The sequence below is a fragment of the Oncorhynchus kisutch genome, linkage group LG27 (genome assembly GCF_002021735.2).
Source record: "Oncorhynchus kisutch isolate 150728-3 linkage group LG27, Okis_V2, whole genome shotgun sequence".
Lineage (NCBI taxonomy): Eukaryota > Metazoa > Chordata > Actinopteri > Salmoniformes > Salmonidae > Oncorhynchus > Oncorhynchus kisutch.
Window position 1 is genome coordinate 32,619,439 of NC_034200.2, and position 26,315 is coordinate 32,645,753.

General features: G+C 42.2%; 1 protein-coding gene across 2 annotated transcripts; it reads right to left on the reverse strand.

Annotated features, from left to right (window-relative positions):
- Positions 1-2,946: 2,946 nt before the first annotated feature.
- LOC109871826 (helicase for meiosis 1) lies at positions 2,947-25,551 on the reverse strand. 2 transcript variants are annotated; one of them, XM_031806407.1, is made up of 40 exons: positions 25,214-25,551; positions 24,639-24,733; positions 24,411-24,523; positions 23,908-24,196; positions 23,333-23,601; positions 21,481-21,522; positions 21,291-21,361; positions 21,068-21,200; positions 20,678-20,829; positions 20,251-20,328; positions 19,869-20,024; positions 18,720-18,920; positions 18,524-18,612; positions 18,373-18,416; positions 18,133-18,234; positions 15,948-16,093; positions 14,364-14,458; positions 13,166-13,299; positions 12,777-12,824; positions 12,575-12,655; positions 12,260-12,351; positions 11,995-12,101; positions 11,856-11,903; positions 11,613-11,710; positions 11,353-11,487; positions 10,859-10,944; positions 10,546-10,629; positions 10,179-10,336; positions 7,678-7,781; positions 7,303-7,500; positions 7,092-7,169; positions 6,846-6,970; positions 6,508-6,590; positions 6,286-6,392; positions 6,068-6,157; positions 5,264-5,857; positions 5,077-5,149; positions 4,750-4,855; positions 3,514-3,653; positions 2,947-3,391 (listed from the first exon to the last, which is right to left on the reverse strand). In XM_031806407.1, the coding sequence occupies exons 2-40, from the start codon at positions 24,707-24,709 to the stop codon at positions 3,325-3,327; spliced, it is 4,887 nt and encodes a 1,628-aa protein (XP_031662267.1). In that variant the 5' UTR covers positions 24,710-24,733; positions 25,214-25,551; the 3' UTR covers positions 2,947-3,324. The 2 variants fall into 2 exon arrangements, with proteins under 2 accessions (XP_031662267.1, XP_031662268.1); XM_031806408.1 differs by having other exon boundaries at positions 24,639-25,551.
- Positions 25,552-26,315: the final 764 nt, after the last annotated feature.

The following is a 26,315-nucleotide window of genomic DNA, read 5'->3' on the forward strand; positions in this document are numbered from 1 at the left end:
AGCCATGAGGTTGAAGGAATTGTTCATAGAGCTCCGAGAGAAGGATGGTGTCGAGGCATATATCTGGGGAAGGGTACCAAAAGATGTCTGCAGCATTGAAATTCCCCAAAAACACAGTGGCCTCAATCATTCTTAAATGGAAGAAGTTTGGAATCACCAAGACTCTTCCTAGAGCTGGCTGCCCGACCAAACTGAGCAATCGAGGGAGAAGGGCCTTGGTCAGGGAGGCCACTCTGACAGAGCTCCTGAGTTCCTCTGTGGAGATGGGAGAACCTTCCAGAAGGACAACCATCTCTGCAGCACTCCACCAATCAGGCCTGGTAGAGTGGCCAGATGGAAGTCTCAGTAAAGGGCACATGACAGCCCACTTGAAGTTTGCCAAAAGGCACCTAAAGACTCTCAGACCATGAGAAACAAGATTCTCTGGTCTGATGAAACCAAGATTGAACTCTTTGGCCTGAATGCCAAGCCTCATGTCTGGAGGAAACCTGGCACCATCTCTACAGTGAAACATGGTGGTGGAAGCATCATGCTGTGATGTTTTTCAGCGGCAGGGACTGGGAGACTAGTCGGGATCGAGGGAAAGACGAACGGAGCAAAGTACAGAGAGATCCTAGATGAAAACCTGCTCCAGAGCTCTCAGGACCTCAGACTGGGGCGAAGGTTCACCATCCAACAGGAAATTGACCCTAAGCACACAGCCAAGACAACGCAGGAGTGGTTTCAGGACAATTCTCTGAATGTCCTTGAGTAGCCCAGCCAGAGCCCGGACTTGATCGAACATCTTTGGAGAGAACTAAAAATAGCTGTGCAGCAACGCTCCCCATCCAACCTTACAGAACTTGAGAGGATCTGCAGAGAATGGGAGAAACTCCCCAAATACAGGTGTGCCAAGCCTGTAGTGTCATATCCAAGAAGACTCGAGGCTGTAATCGCTGCCAAATGTGCTTCAACAAAGTACTGAGTAAAGGGTCTGAAAACTTATTCAAACGTGACATATCAAATTTTTCTTCTAAAAACCTGGTTTTGCTTTGTCATTATGGGGTATTGTGTGTAGATTGATGAAGGAAAAAAAGCAATTTAATCCATTTTAGAATAAGAATGTAACAAAATGTGGAAAAAGTCAAGGGGTCTAAATACTTTCCGAATGCACTGCACATTTGAATGGGGCTAGTGAACAGCTGGGCTAAACAATACATCTCAATGGCTAATGGTTGACGGTTAGGACTGTTTGGCTAGCAATATTTGATGAGGCGAAAAGTAGGAAATTACTTAATAACATGTAAGCATATAAAAACATACAGAAACGTAAATACTTACAGATGGTGCCAGCATAAGGGCTATCAAATACAGGATGAAGAAGGTGGGAACTTTTAGGTAACAACAACCAACTGCTTTCTGGATTCTTCATCTTCTCCCATCGCAAGCACAGGAAGTGCAGCAGGTTCCTGGATGTAACTGTGAGCTTGATGTAACTGATTTGGATACTGCCACAGGGTTCAATTCTCGGGCCGACTCTTTTCTCTGTATATATCAATGATGTTGCTCTTGCTGCGGGCGATTCCCTGATCCACCTCTACGCAGACGACACCATTCTATATACTTTCGGCCCGTCATTGGACACTGTGCTATCTAACCTCCAAACAAGCTTCAATGCCATACAACACTCCTTCCGTGGCCTCCAACTGCTCTTAAACGCTAGTAAAACCAAATGCATGCTTTTCAACCGATCGCTGCCTGCACCCGCATGCCTGACTAGCATCACCACCCCGGATGGTTCCGACCTAGAATATGTGGACATCTATAAGTACCTAGGTGTCTGGCTAGACTGCAAACTCTCCTTCCAGACTCATATCAAACATCTCTAATCGAAAATCAAATCAAGAGTCGGCTTTCTATTCCGCAACAAAGCCTCCTTCACTCACGCCGCCAAGCTTACCCTAGTAAAACTGACTATCCTACCGATCCTCGACTTCGGCGATGTCATCTACAAAATGGCTTCCAACACTCTACTCAGCAAACTGGATGCAGTCTATCACAGTGCCATCCGTTTTGTCACTAAAGCACCTTATACCACCCACCACTGCGACTTGTATGCTCTAGTCGGCTGGCCCTCGCTACATATTCGTTGCCAGACCCACTGGCTCCAGGTCATCTACAAGTCCATGCTAGGTAAAGCTCCGCCTTATCTCAGTTCACTGGTCACGATGGCAACACCCATCCGTAGCACGCGCTTCAGCAGGTGTATCTCACTGATCATCCCTAAAGCCAACACCTCATTTGGCCGCCTTTCGTTCCAGTACTCTGCTGCCTGTGACTGGAACGAATTGCAAAAATCGCTGAAGTTGGAGACTTTTATCTCCCTCACAAACTTCAAACATCAGCTATCTGAGCAGCTAACCGATCGCTGCAGCTGTACATAGTCTATTGGTAAATAGCACACCCATTTTCACCTACCTCATCCCCATACTGTTTTTATTTATTTACTTTTCTGCTCTTTTGCACACCAATATCTCTACCTGTACATGACCATCTGATCATTTATCACTCCAGTGTTAATCTGCAAAATTGTAATTATTCGCCTACCTCATGCCTTTTGCACACATTGTATATAGACTCCCCCTTTGTTTTCTACTGTGTTATTGACTTGTTAATTGTTTACTCCATGTGTAACTCTGTGTTGTCTGCTCACACTGCTATGCTTTATCTTGGCCAGGTCGCAGTTGCAAATGAGAACTTGTTCTCAACTAGCCTACCTGGTTAAATAAAGGTGTTCTCAACTAGCCTACCTGGTTAAATAAAGGTGTTCTCAACTAGCCTACCTGGTTAAATAAAGGTGAAATAAATTAAATAAATAAATAAAAATACTGGATGTAACTAAAGCTGGATGTAACTGAGCTGGATGCTATACTGCATGTTACATCCAGCTCAGAGTTACATCCCCTACTGTCTTCTCCCCTTGTGAGCACAGGAAGTGCAGCTACAAGCTGCAATTTAAAGACAGTCCACTAAAGGGAATAAAACACCATTATATGGTCCATGACACCATTACTATTGCTCTCTACACCCTCAGACTTCCTCTGAATAAATAGTGTTCATTTAATAAAGTACACAAAATATAACATTTTTGGAATCCTGCTAAAGAAGATTGAAAGTTCATACTCCTAGATAAACATTTTCAAATAGGACCAACAGTAAATCTAACAGTGAATCCCAAACAACAAACAGTATAAATAACAGTATAACAAAATTACATTACACAATAACATGACAAATCACCATGAAACATTATCATGGAAATAGTGCATACAACTACAAACACTACTAAAATAGTCCATCAAATATCCCCATGAATGCCTCCACTTCCTTGCTGTAATCCTCTCCCTGGAGCCTGCAATGAAGATTAATGCTGTCTGTCAATGATATAAAGTTAATTCATAATCATGATTTAAATTAGTATGTATTAAAAAAGTTAAGAAAATGTAATATTATTTCTCTATAGTCCCTCCTTACCTTTTGCCAGTCACAGTGTCATTTTTTGGGGTAGTCGTCTTTGAGAAGAAATCAAACCGTTGTCCCAGGGGGGGCAAGCTAGAGTCAGTCTGTTTTGGGAAGGAGGGTGGTGCTTTCATGGGGGGTTCACTGAATGTCCTCTGCAGAGGGCAAAGATGTGTGTTTTAGACTACTTTTCAAATGTGTACTGAAACAAATGGGCTGCTAAACCTAAAACATAACATTGCTATGCCCTGCTATCTTTGATTTCAAAGCATGTGAATTGTGTGATGAAAGGTAACTTTTCATTCTACACTCAGTGGCAAGTTTATTAGGTACACCCATCTCATAATGGGCAAGACCACTCTTTTACTCCAGAACAGACGGAATTCTTTGGGGCATGGATTCTACAAGGTATTGCATTCAAACTTTGCTCAATTGGTATCAAGGGACCGAAGGTGTGCCAGGAAAACATTCCCCAAACTATTTCACAATTGGGCAGGATGGGTCCATGGACTCATGCTGCTTACGCCAAATCCTGACTCTGCCATCAGTACGACGCAACAAGAACCAGGATTTGTCGGACCAGGCAATATTTTTCCACTCGTCAATTGTCCAGTGTTGGTGATCACACATCCACTTGAGCCGCTTCCTCTTATTTTTAGCTGATAGGAGTGTTACCCGGTGTGGTTGTCTGCTGCAATAGCCCATCCGTGACAAGTACAGCCGAGTTGTGTGTTCCAAGATGCCGTTCTGCACACCACTGTTGTACCGCGCCGTTATTTGCTGATTCTTGCCATTCTCCTTCGACCTCTCATAAACGAGCTGTTTTCACCCACAGGACTGCCGCTGACTGGATGTTTTATGTTTGTTTCACCATTCTCGGTAAACCCTAGACACTGTCGTGTGTGAAAAGCCAAGGAGGCCGGCTGTTTCTAATACTGGAACCGGCGCGCCTGGCACCGACGATCCTACCACTCTCAAAGTCGCTTAGGTCACTTGTTTTGGACACTAACGTTCAGTCAAACTGAATGCCTTGATGCCGGTCTTTCTGCTTTATATAGCAAGCCGCGGCCACGTGACTCATAGTCTGTAGGAGCAAACCATTTTTGTGAACAGGGTGGTGTACCTAATAAACTGGACACTGACTGTATATAAGAACAGAAGCCTTGGCTTTGTCTGCTGTCAATTTCATGTTGACCTCAGATCCAGCATTGAAATAAAGTTAACTGATACTATGGGTAGATAGTAACTCACTGTGGCCTTGTTGTCAGAGTGGCTCCAGCTAGCAGTAGCCTGGGAGTTGTGTGGTCTGACTGGGAGAGTAGTAACTGGTATCTGAGAAACAACTGGGGAGGTCGACCTGAGACACACAAATCATTACATAACATTGAGAATCAATTGATCAGGGTCACATTTATCAAGTATTTGCAACAGTACCAAGTTCCTTCCTACTGACGTCTCTTCAACCAGAAACCAGTTTTGCCCGCTGGGATAGACGATAGATGTTTAATTCAGTGAAATGACAGGGGTTTGACAGCTTGTGGAACTGTGAAGTCCTAGTTTGTTACGAGCTGAGCTCACCTGAGTGGGGAATTGGATGTAGTGAAGCGGGGTTTGGGCAGTAAGGAAATGGATGGTAGTGGTGTGGAGTTTCCTGAAAACATCAATACATTTAACTATTAAATCATTTGCCCCACTGAAAAAGCATGAACAAAGAAATTACATTTTTAACATTGATATGTTCAAAAATGGCTCCCTGTTAGAATACCTTTTGGCCTATCACAGTCCAGGTCCACCCCTTTAGTTTTAGCAACAGTGGTGCATGGCTTCTCGTTGGCGTGCACCAAGTTGTCATGGTCAAAATCGTCCCACTCGTCTCCCAGGTCAAATGTCACACTGGGGGTGATTGACGATGAGAAGAAACCACTGTCGTCGGTCAAGTCTACAATGGAACTCTGAGAAAAAGACCTGCTCTGGTTTTGGGGGGTACTGTTACCCCTGCTCTGGGTTTGGGCGGTGCTGTGGCTCTGAGGGTAACTCCTGCTTTGGGGGGTGCAGTGACTCTGTGGGTAACATCTGCTCTGGTTCTGAGAGATACTTTGGGAGTAACCCCTGCTTTGGGGTGTGCTGTGACTCTGAGGGTAACCCCTGCTCTGGCTCTGGGGGGTGCTGTGGCTCTGAGGGTAACTCCTGCTCTGGCTCTGGGGGGTGCTGTGGCTCTGAGGGTAACTCCTGCTCTGGCTCTGGGGGGTGCTGTGACTCTGAGGGTAACTCCTGCTCTGGCTTTGCGGGGTGATTTGGGGGGTGCTGTGGCTGAGGGATCTTCCATCGTAGGCATTGGGCTTCCTCCATATTGAAGTGCCTTAAAACAAAAATATGGATTGGTTATGATTATGAGAACACGTTATTGTCTGTTTGCAGTAAATTTGAAGGAAGTAGTCTACTTGAAAATAATCTGTGTATACATTTTATTGAATCTACAATAGGTCTATTTCATGGAATCGTGGGATATAACAGTTTAAAAACGACAAAAAACAGTACAACAGTTATTTTTGGAACTGAGACGTCCTACTTTGTGACTCCTTAAGGGTCTGAAGTTGAACAGGTGGTGGTTTCAAATCTCCCGTTGTCTGAGATATGTCTTCCAGGTAGTCATTATACTCTGTAGGGACACACATATGTTCAGTTACTCCTCTCAAGTGTCCATTTAGCACCCTTTCACTACCACACTGCTGTATTGAAGGTGAATGGAGTTAGAAGCCTCTAGAAGCATTTCGATACTAAACATACCATGGCCATAGGTCACAACATAAGGCATCTCTTTGGGTGTTGCAAAGTCCTCAGCTGAATCTACACTCTGTGGTCTTGCTAAAGCGCCATACTGGTTACTTTCATACCTTCAAAACAAGTTAAGAAAATATTTGGAATGTGTCAGATACAGTTTGGATTAGTAATCAATTAACTCCAAGCTAATTAACTGCGTCTATGTTTTGGGTAAAGGAGGGTACGTACCTAGAAGAAGCAGGTAGGATTGGCTTAGGTGAATAAGAGAACTGTTGCATGTTCGCAGCTCCCATCCCACCATTCATTCTCATCTAAAGGAACCAGCAACAGGGAGATGAAACATTAATTCAGGTAAAAGTTCCTCGTTCAGTTAGTCGATGACAAATCAGCAAATGATCATGAAACACGTGTCACTCGTCACTAACTTCAATGCATGATTTATGTGACGGTATGAATAAGTATTTTGTTCTGAGCCTCTCACTCTCTCTCTCTCTCAAATTAGAATTTTAGCCCAAAGGGGTTATATTTTCAACAACCGCTGCAGCTGTTGTCAGTTGTTCTCCCACCTTGAGGCGTTTGACTGGGGTCTCCGTCAGTGTGTCACTCCTGGTCTTCAGGTCTTGGAGGTAGGAGGTGAAACTCGAATGCTGATTCATCTGCCTTTTCAGAACCCCCGGCCCTCCATTTTTACCTGGGAAACAGATAGGAGGAAATTGAAAAAAACTAATGTAATCATTTGTGAATAAACAATTTGAATGATTCTAAGTGTCAATTGAGCAATGGAGAGTTTGAGGACAAAAAACTTGACTCACAGCAGTCGTGGCCACATTGATCCTTGTTTTTGCACAAGTGGTTACAGTGTCTTTTGCCTGGATCTGATTGTGAGGAATCTGTATTTCAGTGAGGGAAAAAAAAGATATCGGAAGTTGGGTTAAAAAAAACAACAACAGTCCTTGTGAGTCCGCAAGTACAACCTAGCAATAGCTCAAAAGTATACAAATGTAAGGTATTGAATAAGTCTACCATTTTCTGTGGCACATGTGGATGTGGAGTTTCTCTTCTGTGTTTGCTGAGCTGTTCTCTGTGTTGCACCCTGTGATCTCTGAGCATTAGCCTGTGCTTGCTGCACGGTGTTATGTTGCTCAGGTGCGAGTGATTCAGCTCCGTACCTCTTCGGTCCAGAGAAGAAGGGACTAAACTTCTGTTGAATGTCCAACCCCACTGAAGAGAGGAAGATCTCAATGTAGTTAATATAATATATTCTTACCTTTTCATAAATCTCAATTAAACAATTCCACTCTACTTAAACTGCCTTTTACAAGTTTGAAGCAGTTTGTAGAAATGTATTTGAACACAAATCTATAATGAGAGAAATGTCCTGATAGTTAGCTGCCTGACCGTATTCTGAGCTGACCAGATTCACATTGATCTCCTCTCCTTTGGAGGCTTTCGCCACTTCGATCTTCTTTGACCAGCTTCCCGACTTCAACAGCATCAAGTCTCTGGACGAACACACAACACAGTCACTCTCCATTTCATCACTCTTTCCCTTTCTTGGTCTTGCTCTCTTTCCTTCACTGTTTTCCCTGTCTGAGTGTATGACGGTAACACTTTACCTAAAGCCTGTAGGCAGGAATCATCAACTAGATTCAGCCGCGGGATGATTTTCTTTCTTGAGCGGATGGCCAGGGGTCCAGAACATAATTAACCAATAAGGCTCAAAGGGGGTGTGGCATATGGCCAATATACCGTGGCAACGCAGAGTGCCTGGATACAGCCCTTTGCCGTGGTATATTGACCATATACCACAAACCTCTGAGGTGCCTTGTTGCTATTCTAACCTGGTTACCAACAAAATTAGCAATTAAAATAGCTTTTGTCATACCCGTGGTATACGGTCTGATATACCACGGCTGTTAGCCAATCAGCATTCAGGCAGGCCTCGAACCACCCACTTTATAATTACAAATCATTTTTAGACCACATATTGACTGCAAGAATCCCAAACAGATATAATGTTTGATTAAAACAATCATTTCAAACCCTGTTTACATAAGATCACGTGTCTCCCTTTTATGGGTGGGAATACCTGGAAAGGATTCCTTAAATTAAAACCACTTGCAGCTATTTCTTGGTGTTCTTACTGTGAAAACTCACAGCAAAATTAACAGATATTAATAAATAGTACCAGTCAAAGGTTTGGACACACCTACTCATTCAAGGGTTTTACTATTTTCTACATTGTAGAATAATGGTGAAGACATCAACTATGAAATAACACATATGAAATCATGTAGTAACCAAACATTTTTATTTTTTATTTGAGATTCTTCAAAGTAACCAACCTTTGCCTTGATGACAGCTTTGCACACTTTCGCTCAACCAGCTTCACCCGGAATGGTTTTCCAACAGTCTTGAAGGAGTTTCTACATACGCTGAGCACTTGTTGGCTGCTTTTCCTTCACTGTGGTCCAACTCATCCCAAACCATATCAATTGGGTTGAGGTCAGGTGATTGTGGAGGCCAGGTAATCTGATGCAGCACTCCCTCACTCTGCTTCTTGGTCAAATAGCCCTTACACAGCCTGGAGGTGTGTTGGGTCATTGTCCTGTTGAAAATGAATGATAGTCCCACAAAGCACAAACCAGATGTGATGGCGTATCGCTGCAGAATGCTGTAGTAGCCATGCTGGTTAAGGGTGCCTTGAATTCTAAATAAACCATAGACAGTGTCACCAGCAAAGCACCCCCACACGATCACACCATCTCTTCCATGCTTCAAAGTGGGAACCACACATGCAGAGATCATCCGTTTACCTACTCTGCGTCTCACAAAGACACGGTGGTTGGAATCAAAAATCTAACATTTGGACTCATCAGACCAAAGGACAGATTTCCACCGGTCTAATGTCCATTTCTCGTGTTTCTTGGCCTAAGCAAGTCTCTTCTTCTTATTGGTGTCCTTTAGTAGTGGTTTCTTTTCAGCAATTCGACCATGAAGGCCTGATTCACGCAGTCTCCTCCTCAGAAGTTGATGTTGAGATGTGTCTGTTACTTGAACTCTGAAGCATTTATTTGGGCAGTAATTTCTGAGGCTGGTAACTCTAATGAACTTATCCTCTGCAGTAGAGGTAACTCTGGGTCTTCCTTTCCTGTGGTGGTCCTCATGAGAGCCAGTTTCATCATAGCGCTTGATGGTTTTTGCGACTGCACTTGAAGAAACGTTCAAAGTTCTTGACATTTTCCGCATTGACTGATTGATTGACTGTCGTTTCTCTTTGGTTATTTCAGCTGTTCTTGCCATAATATGGACTTGGTCTTTTACCAAATAGGGCCATCTTCTGTATACCACCCCTACCTTGTCACAACACAACTGATTGGCTCAAACGCATTAAGAAGGAAATAAATTCCACTATTTAACTTTTAACAAGGTACACCCGTTAATTGAAATGCATTCCAGGTGACTACCTCATGAAGCTGGTTGAGAGAATACCAAGAGTGTGCAAAGCTGTCACCAAGGCAAAGGGTGGCTACTTTGAAGAATCTAAAATATTACATGTGTTATTTCATAGTTTTGATGTCTTCACTATTATTCTACAATGTAGAAAATAGTAAAAATAAATTAAAACCCTTGAATGAATATTAGTATTTATTTTTTGCTCAAACTTGGGGGCCAAATAAAACCCCCTATGGGCCAATTTCGGCCCGTTGGAGAACCCTGCCTGCAGGTATAATGCTTTATAACTTGTTATCATGTATGAACCTTTAAAACAACTTACAATACGCTTTTAACAAGTTGTCTCTACAGGCAAGCTTTAGATAAAGTGTGTCTCTATGCATGTATCAGTCTGTGTGTGTGTGTCTCCGTGTGACTCGAAATGTGCATCCTCCTTATCTTACGTAAGTTTTTGCAGGAAGACCACGTTGTTGTCACAGTCCCCGAGGATCATGGTGACATAGTGGTGGTCAGGAGCAGTTCTCTTTGAAAGCAGCTGTTCGTGGTTCTTTACGTTCACAGTCACGACAATCTCTGCGGTGGCAACGTTGTATCTTGGAAGCTAAAACGCGAGAAATAAAACATTTAATCACAGGTTGTTGGGGAGATGTATTAATTGATCAGTAATTGAAAAAATACTCAGCTGTAATATTAAATGATATGTGTGGAAAAAAAAATCTGTTTTGTCCCGACACCAAATATTGCTACAGTGATTAATCTTGATCACCTTTTCCGTTCTAACAAAAATTCAACCAAAGCAAAGGTTTTTACCTGCTCCAAACAAACTTCATACTTGGGTAGATTGATGATAGCCTCTCTGATTTGGTTTCCGAATGGAGGATGTCTGTTGACGATCTAGACAGCAAATATTTGCATTTATTGTATGTGAAAGCACTTTGTGACAACTCTTGATGTAGAAAGGGGCTTTATGAACAACATTTGAAAGACTGATTTAATTGAAAGCCATGAAACGGCATTTTTGTTTCAGTGGGTATGTCAATAAACCATGGAGAATTTGAAACAACAGGGTGTTTAAATTAATGACTTTGTTTGTTATAGTCATCTATAGAGGCTGCATGCTCACCAGCTCCAGTTCCCTGGCGTTGGTCTTCTCTATCTTACTGAAGGTGGTGAGCCCAGCGTTCACCATGGCGGCTGAAAGAGTCAACCCTGGAACAGATAGTCATCTGTGCCATTACAGACATATATATATAATTATACTATAAATACAATTTCATTTATCATTTTAAAATCAGCCTCATTATTACATTTCTAATTTAGCAGACTTACAGTGGTGAGTGCAGTGAGTGCATACACTTTCATACTGGTCCCCTGCGGGAATTGAACCCACAACCTTGGCGTTACAAGCACCGGGCTCTACCAACTGAGCCACACAAGACCACTATATTTCTATGCTCACAGCAACTATACTACTTTAATTTGTCTAGGAATAAATCATTTGGTCAATGGATTTCTTAAAAAAGGGTCTCTGAACAAAGTAACAGCATAGTAACTATTAACTACACATTTTCAACAAGCATTGACAGTATTTTTTGACATGTTTCAATGTCTTCCTACCTATTTTCTCCAGCTGCTTTGAGACGTAAGGAGAGTTCTCCCACAGCTTGGCACTGAAGCACTTGGCCAGTATCAGGGAGTTGAGCAGAGCAGAGAAGCCTGTCTTGGAGCGCTGGTTTAGAAACTCTGCCAAACCTGGTTCGTAATCAAAACACATCTTGGATCAAAGAGTGTTTTTTTTTCAAAGAAAGCTTGCTTATCAGACAAGGCTCAATGCAAATCATCTTCTACTATCAAATGTTAAGTGATTGATGACTTACATCTGCTGATTCGGACTCCATTCCGGAAGATTCTACCGGTGTCTTGTGTGAGTCCAAACTCTTGAATTGGAATGGAGCCAAACTGGGCCTGAATCAAGCTGAGGTGGAAGACGGGTATTGTGGGAAAGAGACGAAGTTCAAGAAAATTATTTTGAGATTCACCCAAAGAGAATACATGGTGGCGTCAATGTCATCCTCCATCTTCTCATGTTGGTACACTGTACGGGCCACTGCTCGACTTACCAGTTCACCTTCATCTCATTGTTTTTGATCTTTCCCTCCATGGGATACCTGGAGAAAAAAGCCCAGATATGAGCATTTACATTTGTTGTATATGTCACTTCACCTCTTCTTCCAAGGTATCATTGAATTGTACTCTAACCTGATGGTGATCCTGTTCTTGTCCTTGTTCAACGTATTCAGGGTTCTCTTCTCGTTCACTCTCAGCTGCACGTCAGTGAACTCTCTGCCCTTCGCCATCAATTCTATCTGTGTGAAGAAGAGCCGGCTTCCATTTCAGTGGGATTCTACTCAACGCATCTTTTATCATTTCCTAGGTAACAAACAACACAATACAGAAACTAAATAAAAACAGTGTATGTGCATATGAGACATGCTACAGTGTTACCTTATTACTGTATACCTACCAGCTCAGGTAAGGTCTCCGTACCAGTCACCTTGCTGAACTGCTTCATGGTGTCAAATGCCACACAGTACCTGGCCATCAACCTGCCTGCCTCTGTAGGGGATGAGCACAATTACACATGTCAAGAAGAGAACAGACTTGAGTACAACGACTTTTCGATGCTGGAAAGCAAATGTAGGAGATATCTGTATTGAATAAAACCAAACATATACAGGGTTTGTTAGTTGTTGTACACTTCTGATTATAATTAATGAAACAAACAGTAAAAGGCCATAGAAGCCACGCAAAAAACAAAATGGGTTTTGCTGCTCTCAACCTGTAGCTTTGATGTTGACATCCTCATCCATGGAGACCAGACCAATGGAGGCCAGGGAGTTCAGGTTCTTCAGACAGAGCTCTGGAGCAGAGAGTATAGAGAGACATAATACAGTTAGTTACTACACAAACACATGATAGAGATATTCTGTGTTTTCAGATACGAAGTCCATATTAACAAAGAAAACACAGGAATGCCACACCTTGCAATTTGGCTTCGATCCCACATCGGTCCAAGTCGGTGGAAAAACCTGCAACAAAAAGAATGGACAGGTGTTTTCTCACGTATGATCTGCCAATGTATGTCTGTGACATTTGAGAAACTGTTGTAAGGATGTAGTGAGATATTCTAAGTACATGCTATTAACTGTACTATAATAAGTTAGCATCCATGTTAACAATCTAACTGTTGACTACTGCTGAAATATATTGTTAGCATGGGTGCTAGGCTAACTCGTTCATACTGAAATAGCCGAGCATCCATGCTAACGATGTAGCTGACTGACGGGTGCAGAAATAGACTAGCATCCATGCTAACGATGCTGGCTATTGCTAATAATGACAGGGTGATGTCCAGTCTGTGTGTACTTACCGTAGTGTTTGGGGTTCTTCAGTGCTCTGATGTAGAGGAAGGTGGAGCGGATCCAGTCCAGGGCCATGTTGACGTCTGAGATGGTGTGGAGGACGATCTCAGCGTTCAGGTGCTCCACAAGGTGGGTGTGCAGACTGAGGAGGAGGACAAAAATACTTCAACCTCAATGTGAACCACAAAAGTGTATGATATCAAACAGAGATTTAAAGAAAGGTACCGGTCTATGTTGTCGAACAATCATCACCACAATGTACTGTATCATACAAATTAATGTAAAACCAAATCATATAAGCTACACTCTGAAACAAGCGTTGAGGAACTTTGACACTGTACAGTCGTGGTGAAAAGTTTTGAGAATGACACAAATATTAATTTCCACAAAGTTTGCTGCTTCAGTGTCTTTAGATATTTTTGTCAGATGTTACTATGGAATACTGAAGTATAATTACAAGCATTTCATAAGTGGCAAAGGCTTTTATTGACAATTACATGAAGTTGATGCAAAGAGTCAATATTTGTAGTGTTGACCCTTCTTTTTCAAGACCTCTGCAATGCTGTCATGCTGTCAATTAACTTCTGGGCCACATCCTGACTGATGGCAGCCCATTCTTGCATAATCAATGCTTGGAGTTTGTCAGAATTTGTGGGTTTTTGTTTGTCCACCCGCCTCTTGTGGATTGACCACAAGTTCTCAATGGGATTAAGGTCTGGGGAGTTTCCTGGCCATGGACCCAAAATATCTATGTTTTGTTCCCCGAGCCACTTAGTTATCACTTTTGCCTTATGGCAAGGTGCTCCATCATGCATGAAAAGGCATTGTTCGTCACCAAACTGTTCCTGGATGGTTGGGAGAGTTGCTCTCGGAGGATGTGTTGGTACCATTCTTTATTCATGGCTGTGTTCTTAGGCAAAATTGTGAGTGATCCCACTCCCTTGGCTGAGAAGCAACCCCACACATGAATGGTCTCAGGATGCTTTACTGTTGGCATGACACAGGACTGATGGTAGCGCTCACCTTGTCTTCTCCGGACAAGCTTTTTTCCGGATGCCCCAAACGATGGGAAAGGGGTTCATCAGAGAAAATGACTTTACCCCAGTCCTCAGCAATCCAATCCCTGTACCTTTTGCAGAATATCAGTCTGTCCCTGATGATTTGTGAAAATGTACATTTGACTGTAGAAGTAATCCATCACTATACCTGCTCTCAATAATTTCTGCCCCATTCATGAACTGCATGTACTTGTCTTTGGTGTGAGTCTTGGTCATGATCACTGCGGTTGCTGACGTATCAAACTGGAGAGGAAAATAATTCAGAGTCAAAGCCTTACATCAAATCAATGGACCGTCCACTTTCAGTGACACTGCTGCCATGGATACAGTGCCTTGCAAAAGTATTCAGATCCCTTGGTTACAAAGTGGGATTCAAATCGATTTAATTGTACTTTTTGTCAAATCTACACAAAATACTCTGTAATGTAAGTGGAAGAAAACATTTACACTACCATTCAAAATGTTTGGGGTCACTTAGAAATGTCCTTGTTTTTGAAAGAAAAGCCATTTTTATTGTCCATTAAAATAACATTAAATTGATCAGAAATACAGTGCAGGCAGACGTTGTTAATGATGTAAATGACTATTGTAGCTGGAAACTACTGATTTTTAATGGAATATCTACATAGGTGTACAGAGGCCCATTATCAGCAACCATCACTCCTGTGTTCCAATGGCACGTTGTGTTAGCTAATCCAAGTTGATCATTTTAAAAGGCTAATTGATCATTAGAAAACCCTTTTGCAATTATGTTAGCACAGCTGAAAACTGTTGTTATGATTAAAGAAGCAATAAAACTGGCCTTCTTTAGACTAGTTGAGTATCTGGACATCAGCATTTGTGGGTTCGATTACAGGCTCAAAATGGCCAGAAACAAAGACCTTTCTTCTGAAACTCGTCAGTCCATTCTTGTTCTGATTAATGAAGACTATTCCATGTGAGAAATTGCCAAGAAACTGAAGATCTCACACAACGCTGTGTACTACTCCCTTCACAGTACTCAAACTGGCCGTAACAAGAATAGAAAGAGTGGGAGGCCCCGGTGCACAACTGAGCAAGAGGACAAGCACATTAATTAGAGTGTCTAGTTTGAGAAACAGACGCCTCACAAGTTCTCAACTGGCAGCTTCATTAAATAGTACCCGCAAACAATGTCAACAGTGAAGAGTTCCTCTGTCCGGTGTCTGTGTTCTTTTGCCCATCTTAATCTTTTATTTTTATTGGCCAGTCTGAGATATGGCTTTTTCTTTGCAACTCTGCCTAGAAGGCCTGCGTCCCACAGTCGCCTCTCCACTGTTGACGTTGAGACTGGTGTTTTGCTTTACACCGCATTCAGATGTGAAAATACAGAATGGGCACTGGCTACAAATCAGGCAAAGCTAGTTGAAACGTCATAATGAATCGAACACTTTGTAATTATCTAATTTCAACTAGTTTTTCCCACTGCATAGCGGGCAACTAGTTTTGCTCGCTGGGGCGGCAGGTAGCCTAGTGGTTAGAGCATTGGCCAGTAACCGAAAGGTTGCTAGATCGACAAATGTGTTGTTCTACCCCTGAACAAGACAGTTAACCCACTGTTCCTAGGCCATCATTGTAAGTAAGAATTTGTTCTTAACTGACTTGCCTAGTTCAATAAAGGTAAAATATAAAAATAGGAGCTGTTTTTGGACTATGATTTGTAACCTGTGGTGCTAAGGATGCTGGGACTAGAGTGCGTGTCTGCAATCTGTACCTGTGGCCGGCCTGCTCGGCCAATCATCTGCAGCATGTCGGCGTCGCTGTACTCCTTGCAGGCTCCCCCGATGTAGTGCATGGTGGACTTGATCACCACCAGGTGGGCTGGCAGGTTCACCCCCATCGCCAGAGTACTGGTTGTAACTAAGAAACCACATACACTGCCTTCAGAAAGTATTCATATCTCTTGACAGCCTGAATTCAAAATGATTTGTTTTATCTTTTAAATCCCCTCTCACCCATCTACACACAATGGCAATGCCCTCCTGCACAAAGCGAGGTCCATACAGAAATGGTTTGTCGAGATCGGTGTGGAAGAACTTGACTGCCCTGCACAGAGCCCTGACCTCAACGAACACCTTTGTGATGAATTGGAACACCAACTGCGAGCCAGGCCTAATCGCCCAACATCAGTGCCCGACCTCACTAATGCTCTTGTGGACACAAAGATCAATGAGTAGATTTAGATAGCGGGAATCGATGAAGGTTGATTGATGCAGTTGAAATTAATAATTTTAATTTGTATTTACTAAAAATAGTCAAGTAAGACCTTAGATAACTCAAGAAATCTGTCATTAATTTTGACTTTTTGCAACTGTCTAGGATGTTTGGTGCAGTATTTCTCAAGTGAAAAAATGGGCATGAGGACGAGTCGTCTCTCATTGAATGACAACAGGCATTTAATTGAAGAAGCCCTACTGTTGACCAATTGCCGACGAGGGGTCGTAGACTTCAGCTACCGACCTCGGCTTGCCTCAAGAAAAAATGTTTGTTCGAATAGCTGAAAAAACCCTAGCCGAAGTCCAAAACGAACAAATCGCCACAAAATGTCATCACAATTTATGCACAAATTGTTTTGGCTGGGAAGTATGCGGACGCCTTTACATGCTGAACACACCGCTCGCGTCGCGTGCGTTGCAAAATAAAGGTACACATACATGTTATTAAATCATTGCACACACACACTGCTCGAGCGACTGCGTAGCCAGGCGCTAAAATAGAACTTGGTTTTATTTGAGAAGCTCAGTGCGCTGCAAGTCCTGCCTCTCCCATCTCCTCATTGGTTTTTAGGAGCATATACCCACGTGGGTGATTGAAAGCTGAACTGAGGTCCACACTCCAGTCCCATCGGTAGTTGTAATGCACCTTAAAGTTGGTTGACATATAAAGTCCAAAGAAGAAAAAGAAGCCTGAAGGAAGGAGGAGAAACAAATTTGATTTACCGTTTTATCTGTAGATTAATTGACAGAGTAAAGGACCTTATGCATTTCAACCTGCGTGTCCTGATCGCGTCTGGTGTGGGTGAACAAAATCTACTTGTGCATGATGATGGTTTGGTCAGCATGTTAGGGCTCAGGTACACCAACAGCATTTGCTGGACGAGCGTACTTAGCCCCTCTAAACTTGATTTGCGAACTGTGAGAAATGTCAGACGTCTACAGCGTGTGGTCCAACATGCTGACCAGACCGCTCGTGCGCATGTTGATTTTGTCCACCCAAACCAGACGCGGTCATGACACGCAGGTTGAAATATCAAAACAAACTCTGAACAAACTATATTAATTTGGGGACAGGTCGAAAAGCATTAAACTTTTATGGCAATTTAGCTAGCTAGCTTGCTGTCGCTAGCTAATTTGTCCTGGGATATAAACATTGGGTTGTTATTTTACCTGAAACATTGGGTTGTTATTTTACCACAAGATCCTCTACTCTGACAATGAATCCACAGATAAAAGGGTAAAAGTTTGTTTCTAGTAATCTCTCCTCCTTCAGGCTTCTTCTTTGGACTTTATATGGCGTTTGGCAACCAACTTTAAGGTGCACCACCGACTGGACTGGAGTGTGGACCTCAGTTCATCTTTCAATCACCCACGTTGGTTTAGATGCTCCTAAAAACCAATGAGATGGGAGAGGCAGGACTTGCAGCGCATCAAGCGTCAAAAATAGAACCAAGTTCTATTTTAGCTCCTGGCTAAGCAGACGCCCGATGACGCTCGAGCAGTGTGTGTGTGCAATGATTGAATAACATGTATGTGTACCTTTATTTTGCAAAACGCTTATATTGTAAAACGCATCGCGCTGAACGACGGGCAGACGAACGCTAGATCCACATAACGTTGCAATGTGCGAGTGCCTTTACACAGTACAGGCAGGTCTCCCATGGTGACGGTCCTAATGCTTACACAGTACAGGCAGGTCTCCCATGGTGAAGGCCTCTTCAATCACCTTCCTGTCTGACACGTCTACCCCGGCGTGGTGGAAACCAACCCCAAACGTCACCAGGTCTGGAATAGAGAAAACGCCGGGCTAGTGATTTCACATTCTAATGCAATAATAGTTCTATTCAAATCAATGAGAAATGTTTGCCTACATGATACAGAAGAGAAGGAATATAAATTATTAACCCTAAATTATCCACCAACCTCTGAGTTTTGAGTCCAGGAGAGAGTTTGCATACTTCATCAACCTGCAAACAGAATATTCCAACAATTCAATCAGATCTAACTAAACAGTAAGACATTTGTATTGAGTACCTGTAAATCTGTAGAGAATAAAAAGGTGAGTAGCTCAAACCGTTGTTTGTGCTCAATCCTCATGATGAACCTGGCATCCTTGGCCAGAACAGCGGCTGACTGCTGGACTCCTTTCCTTGTTGAGCAAAACTGTTTAAAAAAAATATATCCCATGTGTGAGCTATTAACAATGGCAATACTTACAAATATGGTGCTGGTCATGTCTACATTTCAGACACACAAAGAGAGTTCCTCACAACAAGGGTTGGTTTCTGGTCCGAGTAGGTCTGGATGATGTTGGCCATCTTGTAGTTGAGTGACAGGTCGAACTTGAACTCAGTCTGGTTGCTGCTGCAGGGGAAACCCAGCACTACCTTCCTCAGTTTCACAGGTCTGTGACTCTCATCCATCTCCAGACAAGTAGCAGGGCCTCTGTTGTCACACAGCCAGTCTGCTATCTGCCATGTCAAACCATTGAACACAGTGAAGAGAGGGAATTGGTAAATAGCAATACTTCCAAGACGCCTCCTCCTCTCCTTCCCTATTTACTATTCCCTTACTCTTTCTGAAGGAGACAGGACAGGACAGATAAGAACAACATATGGAGATCAGTGGAGGCTGAGGAAAGGACGGCTCATAATAATGGCTGGAATGGAGTCAATGGAATGGTATCAAATATGGTTTCCATGTGGTTGATACCATTCCATTGACTCCATTCCAGCCGTTGCTATGAGCCGTCCTCCCCTCAGCAGCCTCCACCGATGGAAATCAGTGGTGTAAAGTACTTAAGTAAAAATACTTTAAAGCACTATCTGTACTTTACTATTTATATTTTGACTCTTATACTTCACTACATTCCTTAAGAAAATATTCTACTTTTTCCTTGACACCCAAAAGTACTCGTTACATTTTGAATGCTTAGCAGGACAGGAAAATAGTCCAATTCACTCACTTATCAACCAAACATCCCTGGTTAGCCCTACTGCCTCTGATCTTGTGGACTCACTAAACACACATGCTTCGTTTGTAAATTAAGGCTGAAGGTTGGTGTGCCCCTAGATTTCCATAAAAAAATATTTAAAAAATAAAATGGTGCCACCTGGTTTGCTTAAAATAAGGAATTTGAAATGATTTATACATTACTTTTGACACTTAAATATATTTTAAAACAAATAATTTTAGACTTTTACTCAAGTAGTATTTTACTGGGTGTCTTTTACTTGAGTCATTTTCTATTAAGGTATCTTTACTTTTACTCAAGTATGAGAGTTGGGTACTTTTTCCACCACTGATAGAGATGCATTTATCAGAAAGGGAAAGAAGGACTATAGTGAAGGAAACCTCTTTAGAGTATTAGAATATGACCAAAGTGTGCCATGATCCCTCTTGGCCCCTCAGCCACTTACATCCTTGATATTGGGGATGGTGGCGGAGACAGCCACAAATCTCATGGAGACGTCCTCCTGGGGGTTCTCTGCTGCACGGAAGTCATGGACCGCCTTCATCCTGCTCACCACCACCTCTAGTGTCGCTCCACGCGTAGTGTCTTTCACCACGTGCACCTAGAAACACAGCCAAAATTGAGTATATTTAGTTGTCAATGAAACACATAACATAATACTAGACAGATATGTACCACTAAGTACAATGACAAATTAAAAAACAATAGAACACAATCATTCTGTCCAAGCTGTTTCGGAGTGTTATTTGACCAGGTCTACGGTTGCAGAGATACCTGAGGGAATTTTTAACAGAACATTAAGTAGCTACTTAGACATAAACACTGACCTCGTCAATAAGGAAAAGCCGGACCAACTGCAGCAGGCAGTTATCCCTCCACTTCCTGGTCATGCTGTCCCATTTTTCCTGGAAGGAACCGAGAAATGCGTCTGAGCTTTATCGAGAACTTGTTAAATGAAGTGTTAAATTAACAGTTGGTCAGTTATTGTTTAAAAAAAAAATGAATATTCTAATTAATTATCTTGATATAACACAATGCATCCACGCGCCCTCAAAACAAAAATGTATCTATTCTCGTATACCCAAGCACTGTTTGCATGACAAACATGGGAATCCTGTCTGCTTATTCTTCAATGGATGGTTGCTATGGTCACAGGATCAGCCACATCATTCTGCTACATATCACACAGAAACAAAATGGCTGCTAGTGACGTGCTTTAATGCGACATGTACACTGGGATACATTTTCACTTACAGGTGTGGTCATGATGATATGGGCGTCCTGAATCTCAAAGAAGTCGTCGATCTCTGTGTCTCCGGTCAGCTCCTTGCAGCTCAGGCCCAGAGGCTCGAATTTCTTCTTCCAGTCCTCAAAGCGCTGGCTGCATAGAGCTTTGATGGGGGCCACTGATGAGAATAACACTACATTTAATAAATACTTAAAATACAACATATACATTTTGAACACTTTGAAAGTGTGAATGTAATCAGGTCAAAAATGACATAGGTTAGCTAGCTTAACCCATACAGTAGCTTTAACTGGCTCTTGGGGTTTTAGATTGGCTGTTGATGTCTTAGTACATGTAATTTATTGCTTTTTAAAAAGATACTAAGAAACGGGTGGTCCTGATGTGACATTACTTACTATAAACAGCTTTGACGTTTCTCCAGGGCTCTGTGGTTTCCATCAGTAGGCGGATGATGGCCAACTCAAAGAGCACTGTCTTACCAGAACCAGTAGGAGCACAAGCCACAACGTTCTTTCCTGTGTAAAGAACCTGCAAAAAGCATTTTGTTCCAAGAAATCAATCACAGATATCGTTTTGATAATTAAGGTTAAAGATGGAATAAAGTGTAGATGCACTTACATCGTCCAGGGCTTTGGATTGGACGTAGTTGAAGTAAGGGAACTCTTTGAAGACAGATCTGAATTTTGCATCTGTGTTACTTTGATTAAGTATACAAACATATTCCAACTAAAATAGATTTGTAGATTTCGTTAAGATTAATGTATTTCAGCAGTAATTAATTACTTGGGCTACGGGTGGGAAAGGATACGGATTTCAGAGACTGGTCGGAGTATCCCAGGCCCAGAAGTACCTGATATGAAAACAATAAATCTGTATAAATGTATTTATATTTCAATATCCAAACCAATTCCAGTCAAAGTGGGAGATTATTGGCCACCCCTAGTGGTAATTGTGTGCTATTACAGCCAAGAGGGCATTGGGTAGGGCTCACCTCGTTTCACCTCATCAAGCCCTAAAGAACAGTGACAGCTGCTGCCATGACCATTAAACCTGAGTACATTCTTCAGCTACAACACATCATAGCAATATAATATAAATAAATAACTACCGTTCGAAAGTTTGGGGTCACTTAGAAATGTCCTTGAAAGAAAAGCAATCTTTTTGCCCATTAAAATAACATCAATTTGATCAGAAATAGTGTAGACATTGTTAATGTTGTAAATGACTATTGTAGCTGGAAACGGCCGACTACATAGGCGTACAGAGGCCCATTATCAGCAACCATCACTCCTGTGTTCCAATGGCACATTGTGTTAGCTAATCCAAGTTCATAATTTTAAAAGGCTAATTGATCATTAGAAAACCCTTTTGCAATTATTTTAGCATGGATGAAAACTGTTGTTCTGATTAAAGAAGCAATAAAACTGGCCTTCTTTAGACTAGTTGAGTATCTGGAGCTTCAGCATTTGTGGGTTCAATTACAGACTCAAAATGGCCAGAAACAAATACCTTTCTTCTGAAACTCATCAGTTTATTCTTGTTCTGAGAAATTAAGGCTATTCCATGCGAGACATTGCCAAGAAACTGAAGATCTGGTACAACGCTGTGTACTACTCCCTTAACAGAACAGCGCAAACTGGCCCTAACCAGACAGAAAGAGGAGTGGGAGGCCCTGGTGCACAACTGAGCAAGAACATTAGCGTGTCTAGTTTGAGAAAAAGATGGCTCACAAGTCCTCAACTGGCAGCTTCATTAAATAGTACCTGCAAAACACCAGTCTCAAAGTCAACAGTGAAGAGGGGACTCCGGGATGCTGGTCTTCTAGGCAGAGTTCCTCTGTCTGGTGTCTGTGTTCTTTTGCCCATCTTAATATTTTTATTGGCCAGTCTGAGATATGGATTTTTCTTTGCAACTCTGCTTAGAAGGCCAGCATCCCGGAGTCGCCTTTTCACTGTTGACGTTGAGACTGGTGTTTTGCAGGTTGAGGACTTGTTTCTCAAACTAGACACTAATGTTCTTGTCCTCTTGCTCAGTTGTGCACCGGGGCCTCCCACTCCTCTTTCTGTCTGGTTAGAGCCAGTTTGCGTTGTTCTGTGAAGGGAGTTTTTACACAGCGTTGTACGAGATCTTCAGGTTCTTGGCAATTTCTCACATGGAATAGCCTTCATTTCTCAGAACAAGAATAGACTGACGAGTTCTTTGTTTCTGGCCATTTTGACCCTGTAATCAAACCCACAAACGCTGATGCTCCAGATACTCAACTAGTCTAAAGAAGGCCAGTTTAATTGCTTCTTTAAATCAGAACAACAGTTTTCAGCCGTGTTAACATAATTGCAAAAAGGGTTTTCTAATGATCAATTAGCCTTTTAAAATGATAAACTTGGATTAGCTAACACAACATGCCATTGGAACACAGGAGTGATGGTTGCTGATAATGGGCCTCTGTATGCCTATGTAGATATTCCATTAAAAACCAGCCGTTTCCAGCTACAATAGTCATTTACAACATTAACAATGTATTTCTGATCAATTTGATGTTATTTTAATGGACAAAAAAATTTGCTTTTCTTTCAAAAACAAGGACATTTCTAAGTGACCCCAAACTTTTGAACGGTATATATATATATATATATATATAATTTCTGTGTGTGCTGTACTACCTTGTATCTGAAGGGGCTGGGGTGTCATGGGGAGGACGTTAGCCCTCTTGGTGCCCTTGTCCGGTGTATGCGGTGGGGGTCCCCGGGCTGCAGCCGGACCCAGCCCGCTGAGGGGGCTGGGGCCTGCTGCTGACTGTCTTGCCAGTCGAGGCTCTGTCGCCATGGAAACCTGGTTGAAGGTTTGCTGCTCTCTGGGTCTTGTCTGGCTGTGGCGGGTGTTCAAGTCTGCACCACTGTTCAGCACCTGACCAATGAGAGGTTTGAACAAACTGTAACGAGAACGAGATGATTTCATTAACGGGCAGATAGATCATAAGTGCTTGAAGTAATATCCCACATATTATGATGTAACTAGTACAGCCATATCTTTGATAAAGAAGATTACATTTCAGACCGGCTTTGCCAAATGTTCGATAAAGGTTATTATTTTTATTTTTTTACACTCATTACATTGCAAAACAATAGTATCTGAATAAGACACATGATTGGAGAAAAAAAAAAGACAGCAACTGACATTTACTATGTATTCTGAATGCAAAGTGTACACACTCATTAGCTTAATTTGAATGGTTTACCTTCTCCGTACAGGTGGGCTTTGGCTGAAGTCCAGAGGAAAATGTTTCTGCTCCAGCGCATGACCAGACTCCTGTGGAGTTTCAGTTCGACCTCTGCTGACCATTGTGGAACACTGGGACTTGTTCATGAAGTCTTCCTGAGACCAGAGAGCACACCCGCCCTGGCCCTCAGGTTCTTTTCCTCCATCACTGGTAATTTGATTAACATCTGTGTTCTTTTGTATGAAACCATCACTGCCGACTGTTCTTTTCAAAGGGGGAATGAATTTCTTGGACCTCTGAGAGAAACCTGCATTGGAGGTGATAGAAGACATGATGATGTAATGACTGACAGTGACTGACATGACTTGAAGCAAAATCCTGACTCCTAGGGCCGGTGTCAGACCCAGATTAAGCCTAGTCTTAAAGAAAAAAAATTATGGTAAATGCATTTTAGTCTAGGACTATGCTTAATCTGGCTCTGGGAATCTGGCCCAGATTGAATCACCTCAAATGTAACTTACTGAATGATGAAAGATCCTCTGCCTCTTTTTGGATGTCCTGAGTGGCTGGAATCTGGGAGAGGGATGGAGGGGGTTCCAACTGCCAAGAACTCTGCTCTTGACAAAGTGGCTTTCTGGAGACAGGACCAAAGCAGGAAAAGGGTCATCCATAACAAGAGCACCGGTCCTAGCTAAATATGCATTTTGGAGGGCATGACTGTGGGATGCAGGTTGTTTCTGACAACTCACACTTTGTGGACAACTGGCCTCTCAAAGAACAAGTTATCCAGGGACAAAGTACACTCTTCTGAGTCCAACATCTTGCCAGTTCATGTAACAGTCATCTATAGAATTACAAAGTTAGATGTAATCATGGTATATGCAGCTGACACCTGACAGCCGTTTCAGGGAGATGTTGCCACAACATGAGTCTTTGTAGGTTCTGCCTAGGTTTGCAGCAACTGGGAGGGATTGAATCAGTAGCCTGACTAGACCGCGTAAAATATCGTCATACTTTAAAACATAAATCGTTTTTGTGCTAAGGCCTCAGGTTGTTTTCAAAGGGTGTTGAAAACACTACATCAGATCAACGCAAGATGGCAGTCTTGTAATGGACCTAACAGTTCACTAGCTAGCAAGCTAACGGTAGCCAACTAGGCAGGCTAGTTCGCTCGCTTTCATGTAAGCGACTTATTTGACAAAATAACAGTTTATTATGACCATACGGATGAGAGTATGTTAATTCGTATTCCATTTCAAACTGACTAGTGGTGTGGAAATATATAATTCCGGTTGCTAGCTAAGTAAAGTACATTTTAGCCTACCAATTTCGATGTGGGCTAGCTAACTAGTCTTGAGCCTTGACTCCCAATGCTCTTATCTTCTCTCCGTCCGGGAGTTAGGCCAGCTCAGAGGATTCAAACGATGCCTAACTAGTCATTATAATTCATATATCGTAAGGATTGAAATATAATCAAGCCGCTCAATAATGTACGATAGCTAGCTAGATAGTTCGTTTATGTATCTGACAACTAGCTAAACTAAGCTAGGCTTTGAGCTAGCCAGCTGGTGATTGTCAGCTTGATTGATGTGCTGCGGCTGCCTCTTGACGCCAAAACGACGGACAGGTTTCAAAACAACCTGCTGTCAGATATAACCTACACATGAGGTACATTAACATGTGTATGGTATTTCAATATCCTATAAGATTATGATTGAAACATCTGTGTGGGGGGGGGGCATAATGTTGAACAGGTAAGAAAGAGTACACTCAGACACAACTGACTGTAACATTAAAGCCACAGTCTGGGATTCGGAAAAACAATTACATCTACGCCCCGCCACTTGTCTTGTTAAACAGCGGAGGAATGGGGTGAAGAATTGTAACCACTTTCAAATTCATAGGCTGCGAGGGCCATCCATCATGATCAACAATATCCTGTTTTGAGGTATACAGCATTTGTTTACAGACAATGGAGTAAAACAAGCTTTTATTTTGGGTTCTGGTTGTGTTCAACAGTTGAACTAAGCTCATAAGGCATTGTTATAGGCCTTTATATCATGTACATAAATGGATGTTCAAAACGCAGGCTGTAGTTTTAATTACTTAAATGGCAAATATGACAGTCTGCTTGTACGCATTATGAAGTTGCTACATCTAAAAAATAAAACGAGAAAATAGATTCGTCGGTATTGCTAGTAATCTTGTGCTATTATATTGAGGAGTAACTAACTGTATGACCCCCAAGGTGTTCCCAAACACCAAGGTGATCCAGACAGAGGAAAAAAGAAAGAAAGACATATCTACATCGAATGGAAATTACCATCTAACATGTCAATTTATTATATATAATTCAATTTAAAGCCGACTATCAGTATCATTCACACAATCTTCCGCCGATAACTAGGTAGATGGTCATCAACTCG